Source organism: Dipteris shenzhenensis, chromosome 26 (assembly GCF_047967505.1).
Source record: "Dipteris shenzhenensis isolate YYH24624 ecotype China chromosome 26, Dip_SZ_1.0, whole genome shotgun sequence".
NCBI lineage: Eukaryota > Viridiplantae > Streptophyta > Polypodiopsida > Gleicheniales > Dipteridaceae > Dipteris > Dipteris shenzhenensis.
The window spans coordinates 50,330,954-50,345,743 of NC_141621.1; the positions used below are offsets into that span (position 1 = coordinate 50,330,954).

The window sequence follows — 14,790 nt, forward strand, 5'->3', positions numbered from 1 at the left end:
GGATGACTGGGGCATGGTCAGAGAGTGTCATCCCTGGAACCACTTCTGACTCTCCACCTCTACCAAGCGCCCAATCGCTGACATAGAAATGGTCTAGCTGCTCCAGAAGTCTGCCTTCCTTCCTCCTGTAACCCCAAGAGAAGTCCAGACTCCGTGTCCATCTGCGAAAGGAAGGCTCCCTCCAGCTGTCCCGACCTCCCGCTGCGATCAGGAAGGAGTCCCAATCTGCCTGCTCCGCCTGAGCTATACCGAGGAACTCTGGGCCCCGTCCGTGCTGATCCTCTAGGGTCTCAAGGTTGTTGAAGTCCCCTCCTACAATCCAAGAATCCATCTCTGGCAATAAGTCTGTCAAAGAGCTCCAAAAAGTGGCTCTCCGTCTGAGGTCGGCGGTCGGGGCATAGATATTGAGGATGCCGATACGGGATCCCTCAATATTCAAGCCCACCCAAAGCGCACGTCCTGGGACCAGGGTGCCAAAACCACACACATGCTAAACTAGAGAAGCGTCGATGGAGGTACAAACACCCCCGCTCCTCCCCTGCTCGCCAATCGAAGGTTCCCAGTAGGTGTGGGAGCGTCCTGTGAGGACCTTCCCACAAATACTGGTCTGAGAAGTCGAAAGCTTGTGTTCCTGCAATAGGAGCACATCTACCCTTTCCACCAAGGCTGGCTGGAGCTCCTGTCTGAGCTTTGCTGTTGCTGCTTACTGTTTACTGCATATTCAAAATCAAGACCCCTTGCTTGAGTGTGTTTGCTGTTCTTACCTCTTGCCTTCAGTGCTTCTTGGTATTTACAGGTCTGGGCTGAGTTGGGGAGTGTGTGTCCACCTTGTTGGAGGTTCTTAGGCTGCCTTGGTCCTTCTTGCTGCACATAGCGCAGGTCGAGGCTGGATATGCCGAGAGAGAGAGAGAGAGAGAGAGAGAGAGAGAGATGTTCTTGGGAGGCCTCATGGGCCTATGGGACAAAGTACATCAAGAGAAGGAACTCATACAAGCCTCTGTGGGCTGAAGCAAAGGGTGCGCTAGGGCCCTTGCTGAGTGCCATGCTAAGCTAAAGAGCTCAAGAGCTCAAACTCAAAACTAAAACTCAAAAATCTGAAGCCCGGTGCCATGGTGGCTCTCTAATGGGCTGCAACATGTCTCGGATCTGCGTCTGTCGAGCTGTCTCTCGCTATGGTGGAGGACGGTCCCCTAGACGTCTGTATCCGACGTGCCATGTCAAGAGTGACGCCTCGTCTTTGGCGGTGTCCTCTGAAAAGAGATGAGATAGACCGGACATCAATCATGCGTGCTTTGGTCACTCTCTGCGTCGTGTTTGGTCTCTGCGTCTCGGGATCGGCAGTGCCGCGTTGTCTCTCCCTGCATGATCTACACTACCCTCATGTCATCTAGCTCCTTCTACTCCACCGCACTATGTCTTGGAGCTGACTCAAATGCATACAAGTTCGTGACATAGTCACGGTGCTTAGTCTTCCTTAGCTTCCTATGGCGCGGTCACCTGTTGTTGCTGTCTGATCTATGTCAATAGTGTCTTTGTGTGCTGTCACATCGCAATCAGATAGAGCCCAATGCAAACCTGGTTGTGGAAGTGGATCAACACACAAACACACACACAAATAGATAGAGATAGATAGAGAGAGAGAGAGAGAGAGAGAGAGAGAGAGAAAGAAAGAAAGAAATTTTATTAAAGTCTTTGGGAGACCGTGAAGGTCTATGAGACTAAAGATAACTAGTACAATGAGCATAACGGTGGCGGTCTCAAAACGGTCCGGCCAACCGTTTCTTCAAAAAAGTTATGAAGGACGGTGTGTCTAGTCTTGGTGCAAAAAATGTGTAACTATCTCCAGATGATACAAAAAAATGGAGCAGAAGGGGGGAGATACAAATATATATATATATGCCTGTGGTGATCGTCAGAGGCCAATCATAGAGGGCCCGTCAAATGGGAGGTCGAAAAAACCCTGTGATGGATGATTGGCCTCTGACGTCACGCTGCCTAGTCGAGCTCGGGAGAGAGAGAGAGAGAGAGAGAGAGAGAGATTCCCGTCTTCGAGAGGCCTCACGCGCGTATGAGACAAACTACAATCCAAGGATAAGTCCTACGACAAAGGGCGCTTTGGACTTTGGTGTGTCTTTGTGGTACATTGACTATTGGCAAAGGGCGCTCTGGACTCTAGTGTGTTCTCTATGTCTCGACCTGTGTAAGACTCTTAGAAATTTCGTGGGTCTGTTGACCATAAGGTACCATTGTAGTTCCAAACACTGCAGCTCCGAATCTCGAAAACCATCACTCGTCATCCCCCCTTACTCTGAACTGGGTGGTCAATACCATCAACCAAAGTAAAACACGATACAATCATTTTGGGGGGACAACCCAGGGCAGAGGACCTCTTATTGACTCCAAATACATTCATTTTAGAGGGACACTCAAGGCTGAGAACCTTAATGTGACTCAACACAAACACACATAGCATAAGGGCCTAGAAAGCCCAATTGTGGTCCAATGCATCCTTGTCGTTAAGAGAGAGGCCATGAACCTTTGCTGTAGCTGCATGTATCTCCTCCGGGGGTGCCTCGGGTTCAGCTTCGTCCTTAGTCAGAAGATTGGCATGATGCGTCTCTGTTCCTGTGCTTTCTTCTTGAAGCAATGGGTGTCAATATGTCCTTTTCTTTTGCAAAACCTGCAAATGATGTTCTTGTTGGTCTTCCATTTGCTTGTGGAAGCAAATGCATGATCAATAGGAGAGACAAGAACGGCTTCCTTATTGCGACGATCCTTCTCAATGATGAGGGCCACCATATCATCAAACGTGGTAGTGGCAAGACGAAGGATCTCAAGAGTGTGCTCAAAGCGAGAAATTCCATGCATACTCTTCATAAGGATTGCCATCTTATCTTCATCATCAAGGACACTCTTCAAACTTGAGAGTTGTTGAACAAGAGATTGAAACCGAGCTAGATGATCTCTCAGCTCATCACTCTCTTCCATTTTTAGATCATAAAATTTGAGCTTCAAAAAGGCTTTGGAGTTGGTGATTTCATTACCAAAGGTCTCGAGGCGCTCCAAATCTGCTTAGCTGTTGACTTGAAATCCACATGATGGATGAGAGAGTCAGCTAAGCAAAGACCAATGAGGGCAATGGCCTTAGAATTTTGCTGCTTCCAAATCTTTTGGTGTTGTTGATCAAGTAGCTCAACCTCCTCATCCTCAACAACATCCCAAACTCCTTCACGCATAAGGAGCAGCTGCATTTTGGTTTGCCATGTGGGAAAACCTTCCCCCTTAAACTTCTCCACCTTGAAGACAAAGAAGTCATGATTAAAGAGGACTTTCTGAAGGTGGGCAGCAAGCTAAGATGCAGGACCATCAATCTCCTTGTTTGCAAAAGAACAGATATAAATGCCTAGTGATGCTCCGAATGTGAACCCGAATCAGAGAGCAGCAAAGATATGCCTCGAAATGTGAAGCTGAGTGCTGCAACAGGTCCAAATCCCTCAAAACGGCTCACAAGAGCACTTTGAAATGCTGTAGCGGCTATCTGATGCAGAAGACAGCTGATGTAGACGTGGTGAAGGCCTCAAAGCAGCTTGAAAATGCCTCTACTGAAGGTGGTTATCCAGCAGCAAGCTCAAAACACATCGGACACGCCTCCAAAGGCCTTGAAATAACCCTGGAAACCCTCACGTGCAGAAGTGTGCTGTTAAAAATGTCGACCAGGTAGCTATCAGGTCGCCAAAGCTACCTAAACCGCCACATGCGCAGGCGCACTTTGCAGGAGCTGCCGAACTGGTATGGCGCAGCTTGCAGGAATAGGGCTGGTACAGCGCTGTAGGGGGGAACAGTACGGAACAGTCCGTACAGCCAGTACGGACTGTACGGCTGGTTGTGGAGATTCTAGGTGGGCAGGTAGAAGTGCAAAGAAGGCGGAACTGAGGCGAAACTGCAAGAGAAGGAGGCAGAACTGAAGTGGCTGGAAGGGCTTGAGCTAAAATGACAATTTTAGGGTTAGGGCAAGGGTGACGTGGCAGCTATGGAAGGTGGCTCTGATACCATGTTAGAAACATGGTGGAAGGGGGGGGAGAGAGAGAGAGAGAGAGAGAGAGAGAGAGAGTTAGGGTGTGAGAAAATAATGCTCCAATGAAGACATGAAGAAGGCTTTCATTCATCCATCAAGTATATCAAGACAAGTGAAGTACAAGCCTTATGTAGGCTACTCACTCACACTCTAGCACCTAGTGCATATGGGATAAGTCCCATGATGACACGTGGCACTCACACAAGACTCACACGCACAAACTAGTACTAGATCACCTAGTACTACACACTACCACACTCATTTTTTTTTTTCCATGAAAAAGACTTCTATTAAGTAAGAACAAAAACCCGCGAGAGCAAGCTCAAAGCGGAATACATCATGAAATCATGAGGATAATAAAAAACCTCCTCAGAGTGAGGTGGAAAGAAACCAAGGCTGAGGCTGAAAGTGCCATCTCAACCCTGTAGTAGATTCAGAGAAGAAAGGAGAATCCTTCCATTCCCTGAAGAAAGAAGCCCTCCTAGCTGAGGCTGCACGGGAGTCCCCCTGCATACCCGTCCATACGGCCATCAGAGTGTGTACGATGTCTGTCCAGATACTAGCCAATGTGTGCGAGGGATGAACCTGAGTACCCTCCATACTACCACACTCATTGACTATGATATCTCCAACACTTACACTCCTTCAGGACTGCCTTACAGCCGTTTTATTTGGCAGCAAAGTCCTTTATTATCAATTGGCAAACATACATAGTATTTTGGTTAAGTGATGTGGATACATCGGGAGTGGAAGGCCAGAAGGTATGTGAACCATTCGGCCATGACCTCATTTCTTGAGCCAGTGGAGGAAACACTCTGCGAAATGATCTAGCAAGAGCGGGCAGCAACTCATGATTTGTTTCAGTCTTTACTTGGATTGAGAGAGGCTCTATAACTAGATGTTTGGGCGGCCAGCTAGGTGTTGTCATGAGGAAAGTACTGAACGAGAGTACTGCCACTTTAGATTTTTCCACAAGGGTATTGATTGTTAGAAAGGTCCTTTTGGCTTCTGTCTAGTATATTGCTTCATGCCAAGCTGTTGCATCGGCTAGCTCAAGTGGTTGATCAAGAACTACCTTTGGTCTCGATATGATGGTACTTATGATACTAGAGATAGTGTAGCTTGAATACTCTTGTCTTACCTACACATGAGTGTGGATCGAATATTATTGATGTGGAGGTTAGTGCTGAGCCTTGATAGGTAAGCGTGTCATCATATATCTAGATGGGAGAGAGGACTAACATTGAGAGTTGCCCAGAGAGCATTTAGATAGTTGCTCTCACGTAACAGGGCCATCATGGGATCTTGCTCGTAGGTACATAGCGGAGATCTACATAGCCATTCCTTTGGAATGGTTGGATGGATCTACATAGATAGGGACATGGAGATGTATTCATTGGCCGGGTGTCTTGTTTATCATTAAGTGTTTTCCTACAGTTATTTGCATACTCTAGGATTGGGAGGAGACGCCATTATTTAAGCAGTCCAAAAGGCCTGGAAACTCACTAGGTTACTAGTTCACGAACCCATTTAGGATGCCGTTTTCCACACGATCCGAGTTGTTGGATGCAGTAGCACATATAACATTGTTTTTGGTAGATTCCGGTGTCTTCTAAGGGAATTTGAACTCTAGATCTTACAATTTTTTCATTTGCATCTTAGCTACTAAAAGATGGAATCCAAAATACAGATTAGTAACTAATTCTGATAGGATATTGTCCACAGTTCAAGAACTACAGTGATCATATAGCAGCTGAGGGTGTTATGCATGGAGTTTCCCACAATGGCATTGTTGGTGATGTACACTGTGAAGATTTGGGTTTGGAAATTGCAATGAAGCAGCTAATGGAAGCAACACACGATGCACTTGTCAATATGAAAGCAGGTACATGTATTGTCACAAATTGCGAGTATGCATGCGCAAAGTGGGTGCTTTTCTTGACTAAAGAACGGTTATCGGCATTAAAGTAAACTTTGGGGTCTTGCAAATGAATCTAGTAGAGCATGGCAAAAGTTGGGGATGTGGTTATGGTTGTACATATTTTAAATAAATTCCAGCAAACAGATGTCCAATAATGAATGTGGCAGCTGGTTGCTCAGCCTGAATAGGCTGACCAGATTCAACTAATTGGTCTATGAAACCTAACGGCAACGAAAAAACGTCAAAGGAAGAAGAGAGAGCTGCTGCTCCTTCCCGCTCCCTTGCTGCCCCCTCTCCTTCAGCCCCTCCCTCAGCCCCCTCCCTCGCCCTCAGCCCCTCCCCCTCTCCTCCCTCAGCCTCTCCCTTCCTCCCCCTCCTCTCCCTCTCAGCCCACCCCCTCCCCTCTCAGCCCGCTACCCCTTCCCCTCCTCTCCCTCTCAGCCCGTCCCCTCCCCTCTCAGCCCGCTCCCCCTTGCTCCCCCGCTCCCTCTACCCCGCTCCCCTCACCCTGCCTCTACCCTTCCCCCCGCCTCTACCCTCCCCCTACCCTTCCCCTGCCTCTACCCTTCCCCCCGCCTCTACACCCCTCTCCTCTACCCGCTCCCTACCCTTGCCTCTACCCCCCCGCCTCTACCTCCCTCTCCTCTACCCCCTTCTATCCTCTCCCGCTCAGCTGCCCCCTCCCCTCTCAGCCCGCTCCCCCTTCCTTGCTCCCCCGCTCCCTCTACCCCGCTCCCTCCCCCCGCTCGTGCCTCGGCCCTCCCTCTACCCTGCTTCCTACATTATTTTCCTTCTTCTTGTCTCCCCCCTCTTCCTTCTCCCGCAGCGTTTTTTGGAGCGGACGGAGCCTCAAAAGTGTCCGAGTCGGCCTCCTCACCTCGATTGGCGATGGATATTCCGTCAGCCAATCCTACTCCACCTCCATCGGTCGCAAAAACTATTACTTTTTCTAAAGACGAGTTGTAGTAGCTCAAGAAGGACGTAGAGATTGAATGCTCTACCACGTTGCTCGCACGCATCTTCGGGTCTCTGTGAAGATCCACACTTTTCGAAAATGCAAATGTGTGCAATGCATGCAGAATTTGAATGCCGATTGGCCCTCCAATGGGGAAGAGCGCCCTCGTGAGAGTACTTGTTTCTTTTTCGACCTACATGCAAGGTGGGAGAGAGATGACGGATGAATGCAATGTGGTAGAAAGAATGCAACGTGAGATTCACAATGAAAGGGTGATACCCTTTCATTAATGTCCCTTGAGATCACTCAAGTTCCATCTTCCCATTTACACCTACCCTTAGCCTATGACCCATGCACCTACCATTCAATGCACTCTAATGCACCCTTTCCCTTTCCTATTGCCCCTAGGACCTAGACACGTGTGTGCACATCTTTATTACTAATCATTGGCCAATGTTACATAGTTTTGGTGGTACTATTTACACCGCTTGATCGATCATAAATACAAACATATAACCGCACCATCGTATTGGCGCCTAACAATAATAAAGTTCTAATGACTATTAATTAACTAAATAATCATTTCTCTTGTCATGACACTCCCTCCTGCTTGAATGAGCAGAAGTCCTCTTCTGGATTATTGCTTGTCTCTTCCTCTTACGTGCACTTTCTCTTGTTACTTCTGCCATTGCATCGCCTCTTTGTAATCTGCGAGTATCTGTGGAAAATCTGTAAAGAACTCTTCTTCCATCCATTGTGCATCACTAGCTGGCTGGTTTTTAAACTTAAGTAAATACATATATCTCTTCTTTCCACGAGTACTCTTCTCTTTATGGTACACGATCTGTTCCGGAGTAAGAACTTCAGTCCCATCTTCAAGTTCAGGTTCTTCTTGATGCTGAGTATCCAAAAACGCAGAAGTATCGCCATGGTATCTCTTCAAATTGCTCACATGAAAGATGTTCTTCATACACCAGTGGGCTGGTAACTTCAGCTCATACGCTCTGGATCCTTCTTCTGGATATAAAGCTGCTGAAATCTGAAATGGATCATAAAACTTCGGTGCTAGCTTGACATGTTTGGTACTTCCTCTCACTGACTTGATTCTTCTTTTATCAATCTTCAATAAAACCCAATCATCCTCCTTGTAATAAACTTCTTTTCTTTTTTTATTGGCTGCCTTGGATTGTTAAACCTGGGCCTTCTTAATATGTTCTTTTACCTGCTCAATAACCTGTGACATATCCTCAGCAAACTGGTCAGCAGCAAAAATTCGCTCCCCCAAGTGTGTTATTGGAGTGGGTAAACATTGCCCATAGATGATTTCAAATGGGGCTTTTTTGGTGGAAGTATGTACAGTGAAGCAAACTCTAACATGGGTAAGAACTCTGGCCACCTTCTAGGTTGGTCATGGACATAAGCTCGAAGTAAAGTAATTATGGTTTGATTGGCATTCTCACTTTGTCCATCTCCTTGAGGATGGAAGGCTGTAGTAAATTTCAGTTTGGTTCCGAGATTCTCTAATAGAGCTGTCCAAAAGTTGCTAATGAAATGGCCATCATTATCGGATACAATGGATTTTGGTAACCCATGTAACCTGAAGATTTCCCTAATGAATAACCTTGCTGTTTCAGGAGCAGACAACTCTTTTTTACAGGGAATAAAATGAGCTTGTTTACTCAGCCTATCTATAACAGTGAAAATCTGCTCAAACTGACCAACCTTGGGGAAACCAGACACAAAATCCATTGTAATGTGTTCCCACCTTTCCGAAGGAATAGGCAAAGGCTGCAAAAGACGAGCAGTCTTATTTGTGTTAGATTTAATGCGCTGACATACGTCACATTGTTGAACAAAGGTCGAAACTTCTTTGCGAAGTTTAGGCCAATGGAAGTATCTCTCAATATTATCAATGGTCCCTCTAATGCCTCTATGTCCAGAATATGGACTCGCATGTAACTCACTCATGACTAGATACTGAAATGTTTTGGGTACACATATGGCACGTCCCAAAAATAAGTATCCCTCCACGATGGAATAAGCCTCTAAATCCCCGACCTCATTACGCTGAATCTTCCCATAAATGTCAGCGAAGTCCTCATCTAAAGGATAAGCTTCAACCATTGCTCCTAATGATTTCTCCTTAATCACAGAAACGTGATTAACTTGGGGCCGTCTACTCAAAGCATCAGCTACTAAATTCTCCTTTCCTGGCTGATATTCGATATTTGGTTGCCCAAAGGATTGAATATATTCAGCCCATTTGATTTGCCTTGAAGAGACAATGGGTTGAGAAAACAAGTGCTTGATACTTTGATGGTCAGTCTTAATCTTGAAAGCAGAACCATATAAGTAATGCTTCCATAACTTTAGAGCATGAATGACTGCCAATAACTCCTTCTCATACGTGATATATTTCAATTCAGCCCCTTGAAGTTTTCTACTCTCATAAGCAATGGGATGCCCTCCTTGCATCAACACTGCCCCAATCGAGGTACCACTTGCATCCGTACATACAACAAAGAACTCTTTGTCCATGTCCGGAAGTGTTAACACTGGTGCAGTCACCAATGTTCTCTTAAGCTCCTCAAAAGCTACTTGGTGAACCTCTCCCCACTCATACAAGGAATGCTTCTTCAACAAATCTGTTAGTGGGGAAGCAAGACGTGCAAAATTCTTAATGAATCTGCGATAATAACTACACATCCCTAGGAAGGATCTCAGCTCATGTATGGTTTTGGGTATTGGCCATTCAATTATGGCCTTGACCTTTTTAGGATCAACCCGAATTCTCTCGGCAGACACAATGTGTCCCAAATACTCTATTTCTGTCTTGAAAAACTCACTCTTCTTGGTATTTAGGAACAATCGATCCTTCCTTAGGAGCTCCATCACCTTAGCAAGGTGATCCTTATGCTCTTCCTCATTCTGGCTGAACACTAAAATGTCATTAAAAAAAACTATGACAAATTTTCCCAAGTAGGGTCGCAAAACCCTTCTCATCAGCCTACTAAAAGTGGCTAGAGCATTAGTTAGGCCAAAAGGCATGACCAAAAACTCATAATGTCCAGTGAGAGTGCGAAAAGCAGTCTTATGTTCATCCCCAGCTTTCATACAAAGTTGATGATAACCAGATTTCAAATCCAATTTGCTAAAAACTTTAGCACCTTTAAGCATATCCAATAAATCATCCACTCTTGGAATCGGATACCGGTTCTTAATCGTAAGTTTATTCAAAGCACGGTAATCTATACACATACGATATGATTCATCCTTCTTCTTAACCAATAATACAGGTGCTCCAAATGGAGAACTGCTTGGTCGAATCAGGCCTTTTTGCAACAGATCTTCAATTTGTTTTTCTACCTCCTCCATTTCTATCCTGTTCATCCTATATGGGGCTCTACATGGAGGAGAAGCTCCTGGCTCTAAGTCTATGGCATGATCATCTTCTCTCTCCATGGGCAGTTCGAATGAGTCATCTCTTGAAAATCGATCCTCATAAGCTCTAAGGAACTCATTTCTCTTCCGATCTTCTTTTGAGATATGAAGATCTCGTGAATCCCGTATATACACAAGATTACAATCTACCCCTCTTTTTACCAATCTTTTCGCTTGAGTAGGAGTAATCAATGGAATTGTATACACGTCCTGATCCCCTACGATCCTTATGTTTTCATCCTTATGTACAAAGCAACAATGATGAGTATGAGGATGAATAGCAGGGTTAAAATCATACCGCCATGGTTTACCTAGTATCATGTCAACGTCTTGTAAAGGGGCTACTAGAAAATCCCTTCGATCTCTATATTTTTGTATACGAAAAGGAATATTTCGTAGTATGGATGTGTCTTCTTCATTGTGTCCCCTAAAAGCTCCTGAAAGCGACATGTTTTTTATAGGTTCTGGTTTAAGATGGAGTAATTTTGCCAATCTATCACTTACTAAGTCATAATTACATCCATCATCTAGGAGAACCACTATTCTCTGTCCATTCACGAATCCATACACCTTAAAAAGATCATGAGGCCCAAAGGTATTGGCTGAATGGACAGCATTCACTATTGGCTCAATAGTCACAGTAGATTTCGAGGGTGACAAGGTAGAAGCCTCACCCTCCTGCTTGGATGCCTTGGCTTTCCCTTTTACTGAATTCGTCTTGGCAATCTTAGCCAAGAGAACGGGACACTTATGCCATACGTGCCCTGGCTTATGTTTCTTACAACCGAAACATTTTCCTTAATCAACTTCCTCTTCTCTTCGTTAGTCATAGAAGGAAATGGCACCCATCCAGGACGTAATTGGCTGTTCACATTCCTTACAAGAGCTTTACCCTTCCCTTTATTATTCTTAAACCGGTTTGGTTTCCTAAAAGTGGGTATATTATTAGTCTTAGATGATGACCCATACTCCTTATTGAAGGGTTTACGAGGATTCAATTTTCTCTCGGCTATTTCAGCCAGCTTAGTGAGGTCCTTAAACGTGGTCGGGTTAAACATTTCAACCTCGTACCTTACTTTTGGGCTTAAAGCTGCTAAATACTTCTTTCTCCTATCTTCCTCACTCTCTTCGGGTAACTCTAGAGAGAGTTTCCAGAATCTGGCTGTAAAATCTGCATTACTCTCATTATCGAACTGCCTAAACCTCTCCCAACGAAAGGTTAGGTTCTCTTCATGCCTCGGTGGCATGAAAGTGGTTTTCAGTTGCTCCACAAATTTAGCCCATTCATGAATAGGCTCTTTTCCTGTTTGTGACAAGGACCACCACATTAGAGCATCCTTCTGCAGATGCAATGTGGCAAGAGCAAGCTTCTCTTGCTCGGTCTTGTCTTGATGGGCAAAGTATAGCTCAAAATGACGAATCCAATTGAGGATTTTGTCAGCCTCCCTTGCCCCATCATATTTGGGGAACTCAATTCTCTCTCGCGGTTGGAATTTGGACCTCTTAGAAGGGTTACTCAACTCTTCATCCCCGAAGTTTAAAGTCCTCTTAGTCCCTAATCTTGTCATAATGGACTGCTCAATCATATTGCTAAGCTGGAAAACCAGCTTATCAACAGGAGTCTCCTCTCTTCCTCTTGCACTTGGATTAGAATCCATGTGTATTGGGTTTTGAGTTGAAGGCGTGAACTCATCACCTTGTTCTTGGCTGGTCTCATTTCTTCTTTCATTACGAAAGGAGAACTCCCTATCAATAGGTTCTTGAAGGAGAGACTGCTGTAAATCTATTTGTGGGTTATCATACTCAAGATGTGTATAACTCTCACCTAATCCATCCTCTTCAAGAGGGGGTGAAGGTGTTCTTTCTCTCTCTCCTTGGGGTAATGGAGGAAAAGGAATAAGTTCATTGTTATATGTCCCTTCCCCTTCCATTCTTTCCTTTTAGTAATACAAGAGAGAAAATGTCTTGCTGTAATTTCAAAAAAAGAAGGTTTATTTTACAGCAAACTTCAGGTGTTGTAGAGGTGGTGGTACTTATCCGACTCCCGCTTCGTTTGTGTTGAGAAGACACTTAAAATGACCTCCTTTCCCTTTTCTTTCAAGCTTTTCTTCTTGTATTTCTGCTGTAAACTGGTACGCTCCGTTTGGGCTACTTGTTTTGAGCGGATTGGAGCTCTAGATACCGTTATAGGGGGTACTTGATGGGTGGATCACTCCCTTAAAATCTTATTCCGATCCGACTTCCCGTTTGGGTAGAACGGGGATCCCTTTTTCTCATGGTTTAAGGGTACATTCACGTGGGGGGGGGAGGGGGCAAATCCCCTCCGTGAGGACACCCCGTTCACCGTTGAAGGCCAAAATTTTTCAGAAAAATCCCTTGTCTCAGAACATCGAGATCGGTCAGTCGTGATCCTTTTCCGCAACCTCTCTTGCGACTTCCGTCGTTCGCAACTGTCGCCCTCTTCTCGTCCCGCTCGTGGATTGTCGCCGCTCTGATACCAAATGTGAAGATCCACACTTTTCGAAAATGCAAATGTGTGCAATGCATGCAGAATTTGAATGCCGATTGGCCCTCCAATGGGGAAGAGCGCCCTCGTGAGAGTACTTGTTTCTTTTTCGACCTACATGCAAGGTGGGAGAGAGATGACGGATGAATGCAATGTGGTAGAAAGAATGCAACGTGAGATTCACAATGAAAGGGTGATACCCTTTCATTAATGTCCCTTGAGATCACTCAAGTTCCATCTTCCCATTTACACCTACCCTTAGCCTATGACCCATGCACCTACCATTCAATGCACTCTAATGCACCCTTTCCCTTTCCTATTGCCCCTAGGACCTAGACACGTGTGTACACATCTTTATTACTAATCATTGGCCAATGTTACATAGTTTTGGCGGTACTATTTACACCGCTTGATCGATCATAAATACAAACATATAACCGCACCATCAAATTGGCGCCTAACAATAATAAAGTTCTAATGACTATTAATTAAGTAAATAATCATTTCTCTTGTCATGATAGTCTCAACCTTCCAGATCCCAAGCCAGAGACTGGATGCTTGCGGCTCTCCCCCCAAACCTCACTCCACGATTGTTAGATGTTCGTCTTTTGGGACGAAGTTTTTTCCAGGTTGTTTTTGACACTCCAGAGGCTGCAAGCACAGTGCTCAAAGCTGAGTTTTTACACCTGGGACACATGAAGATCTTCTTTGGCGCCTTTGATATTGATTTCGACCCAGTGGAGGCAGATAAGGAAATCTTTTCGCTCTTCATCAGATTTCCCGGGCTTCCCTAGGTTTACCATCGACTTCTTTCTGTTATTGGGGAGCATTTCGGCGCGGTTGCTGAGATCTCACGCCTCTCTGGGTTGCCATTGACTGCAGCATAGGCAACCAAGGCTGATGGGGTACCTAGAGTTAGGGTCCTCTGTAAGGATCCTAACCTCACGATGGACCATGTTATGATCCAGCGCCCGGATGGTTCCTTTTTTCGCCAGAGAGTAGAGATTACAGGCAGGCAGGATCAGTGCAGGATATGCAGGACCATTGGACACTTTGCCAGGGATTGCCCCAGGAGGAAGAAAAGGCCCAAGAAGCCCTCTAGTACAGCTACCGCCCCACGGCCTTGACAGGGGGGTGGTACAGGTCTAGCACCTGCTCCTCGGCCTTGACAGGGGGTGGTACAGGTCCATCACCTGCTCCTCGACCTCCACATGGCGGTCCTCCTCAGGATGGTGGTATAGCTCCTACTCTCAAAAGTGCTTCTCCACTGAGCGCTCCTTTGATATTGCCATCTTCTAGTCCGAGACGCTTTAGCTTCGACCTCCTCCCCGGTTGCAGCTTCTCCGCTAGAACCAGCGGTGCCAGACACTCTCCTCGAGGCAGTAGAGATCTCCGCGGCTGGGCAGACACAGGATCGAGAGCAGTCCTCACTTACTCCCTTGGATAGGGGGAAGGGGATGGTTTACACTATTGATTCTCTTCCCTCAGAAGCGATCCTTCGCACTCTGGTATCTGGCCTGATTCACAGAAACTCATTTTCAGCTCTGGTAAATGCTTCAGATTTCCCAGAGGAGGAGTTTGTGCCCTCTACTTTTGGTGAGCCAGTGATTGGGTTTCCTGTTGACAGGGCTTCTTCGTCAAGTGGCAGGGTTCTTTCCCCTGTTGATTTTCCGCCACTTGGTTCCATTCCTCGCTCCTCGAGCAGGAGGTCTTGCCCTATTAAGGGGTTTGTTTCTGCCACTAGGTCGGGTAAGGTGTTCCACTCTACATCCTCCTGTCGATGAGGATTATTAGCTGGAACATACAAGGCCTAGGTGGCGTCCCACATTGCCGCCGCAGACAGCTGATCCAGGATCAGCTTCATCCAGGTGTTACTGGGGGTTCCATTGATA

At 45.9% G+C, this 14,790-nt stretch overlaps 1 protein-coding gene across 2 annotated transcripts in view; it reads left to right on the top strand.

Annotated features, from left to right (window-relative positions):
- Nucleotides 1-14,790, top strand: part of LOC147885228 (uncharacterized) — a 93,275-nt gene that overhangs the window by 21,396 nt on the left and 57,089 nt on the right. For both annotated transcript variants that reach the window (XM_087397475.1, XM_087397476.1), the window contains exon 3: nt 5,801-5,960. In XM_087397475.1, the coding sequence (XP_087253601.1) occupies nt 5,801-5,960 (160 nt within the window). The remainder of the gene's footprint in view (nt 1-5,800; nt 5,961-14,790) is intronic.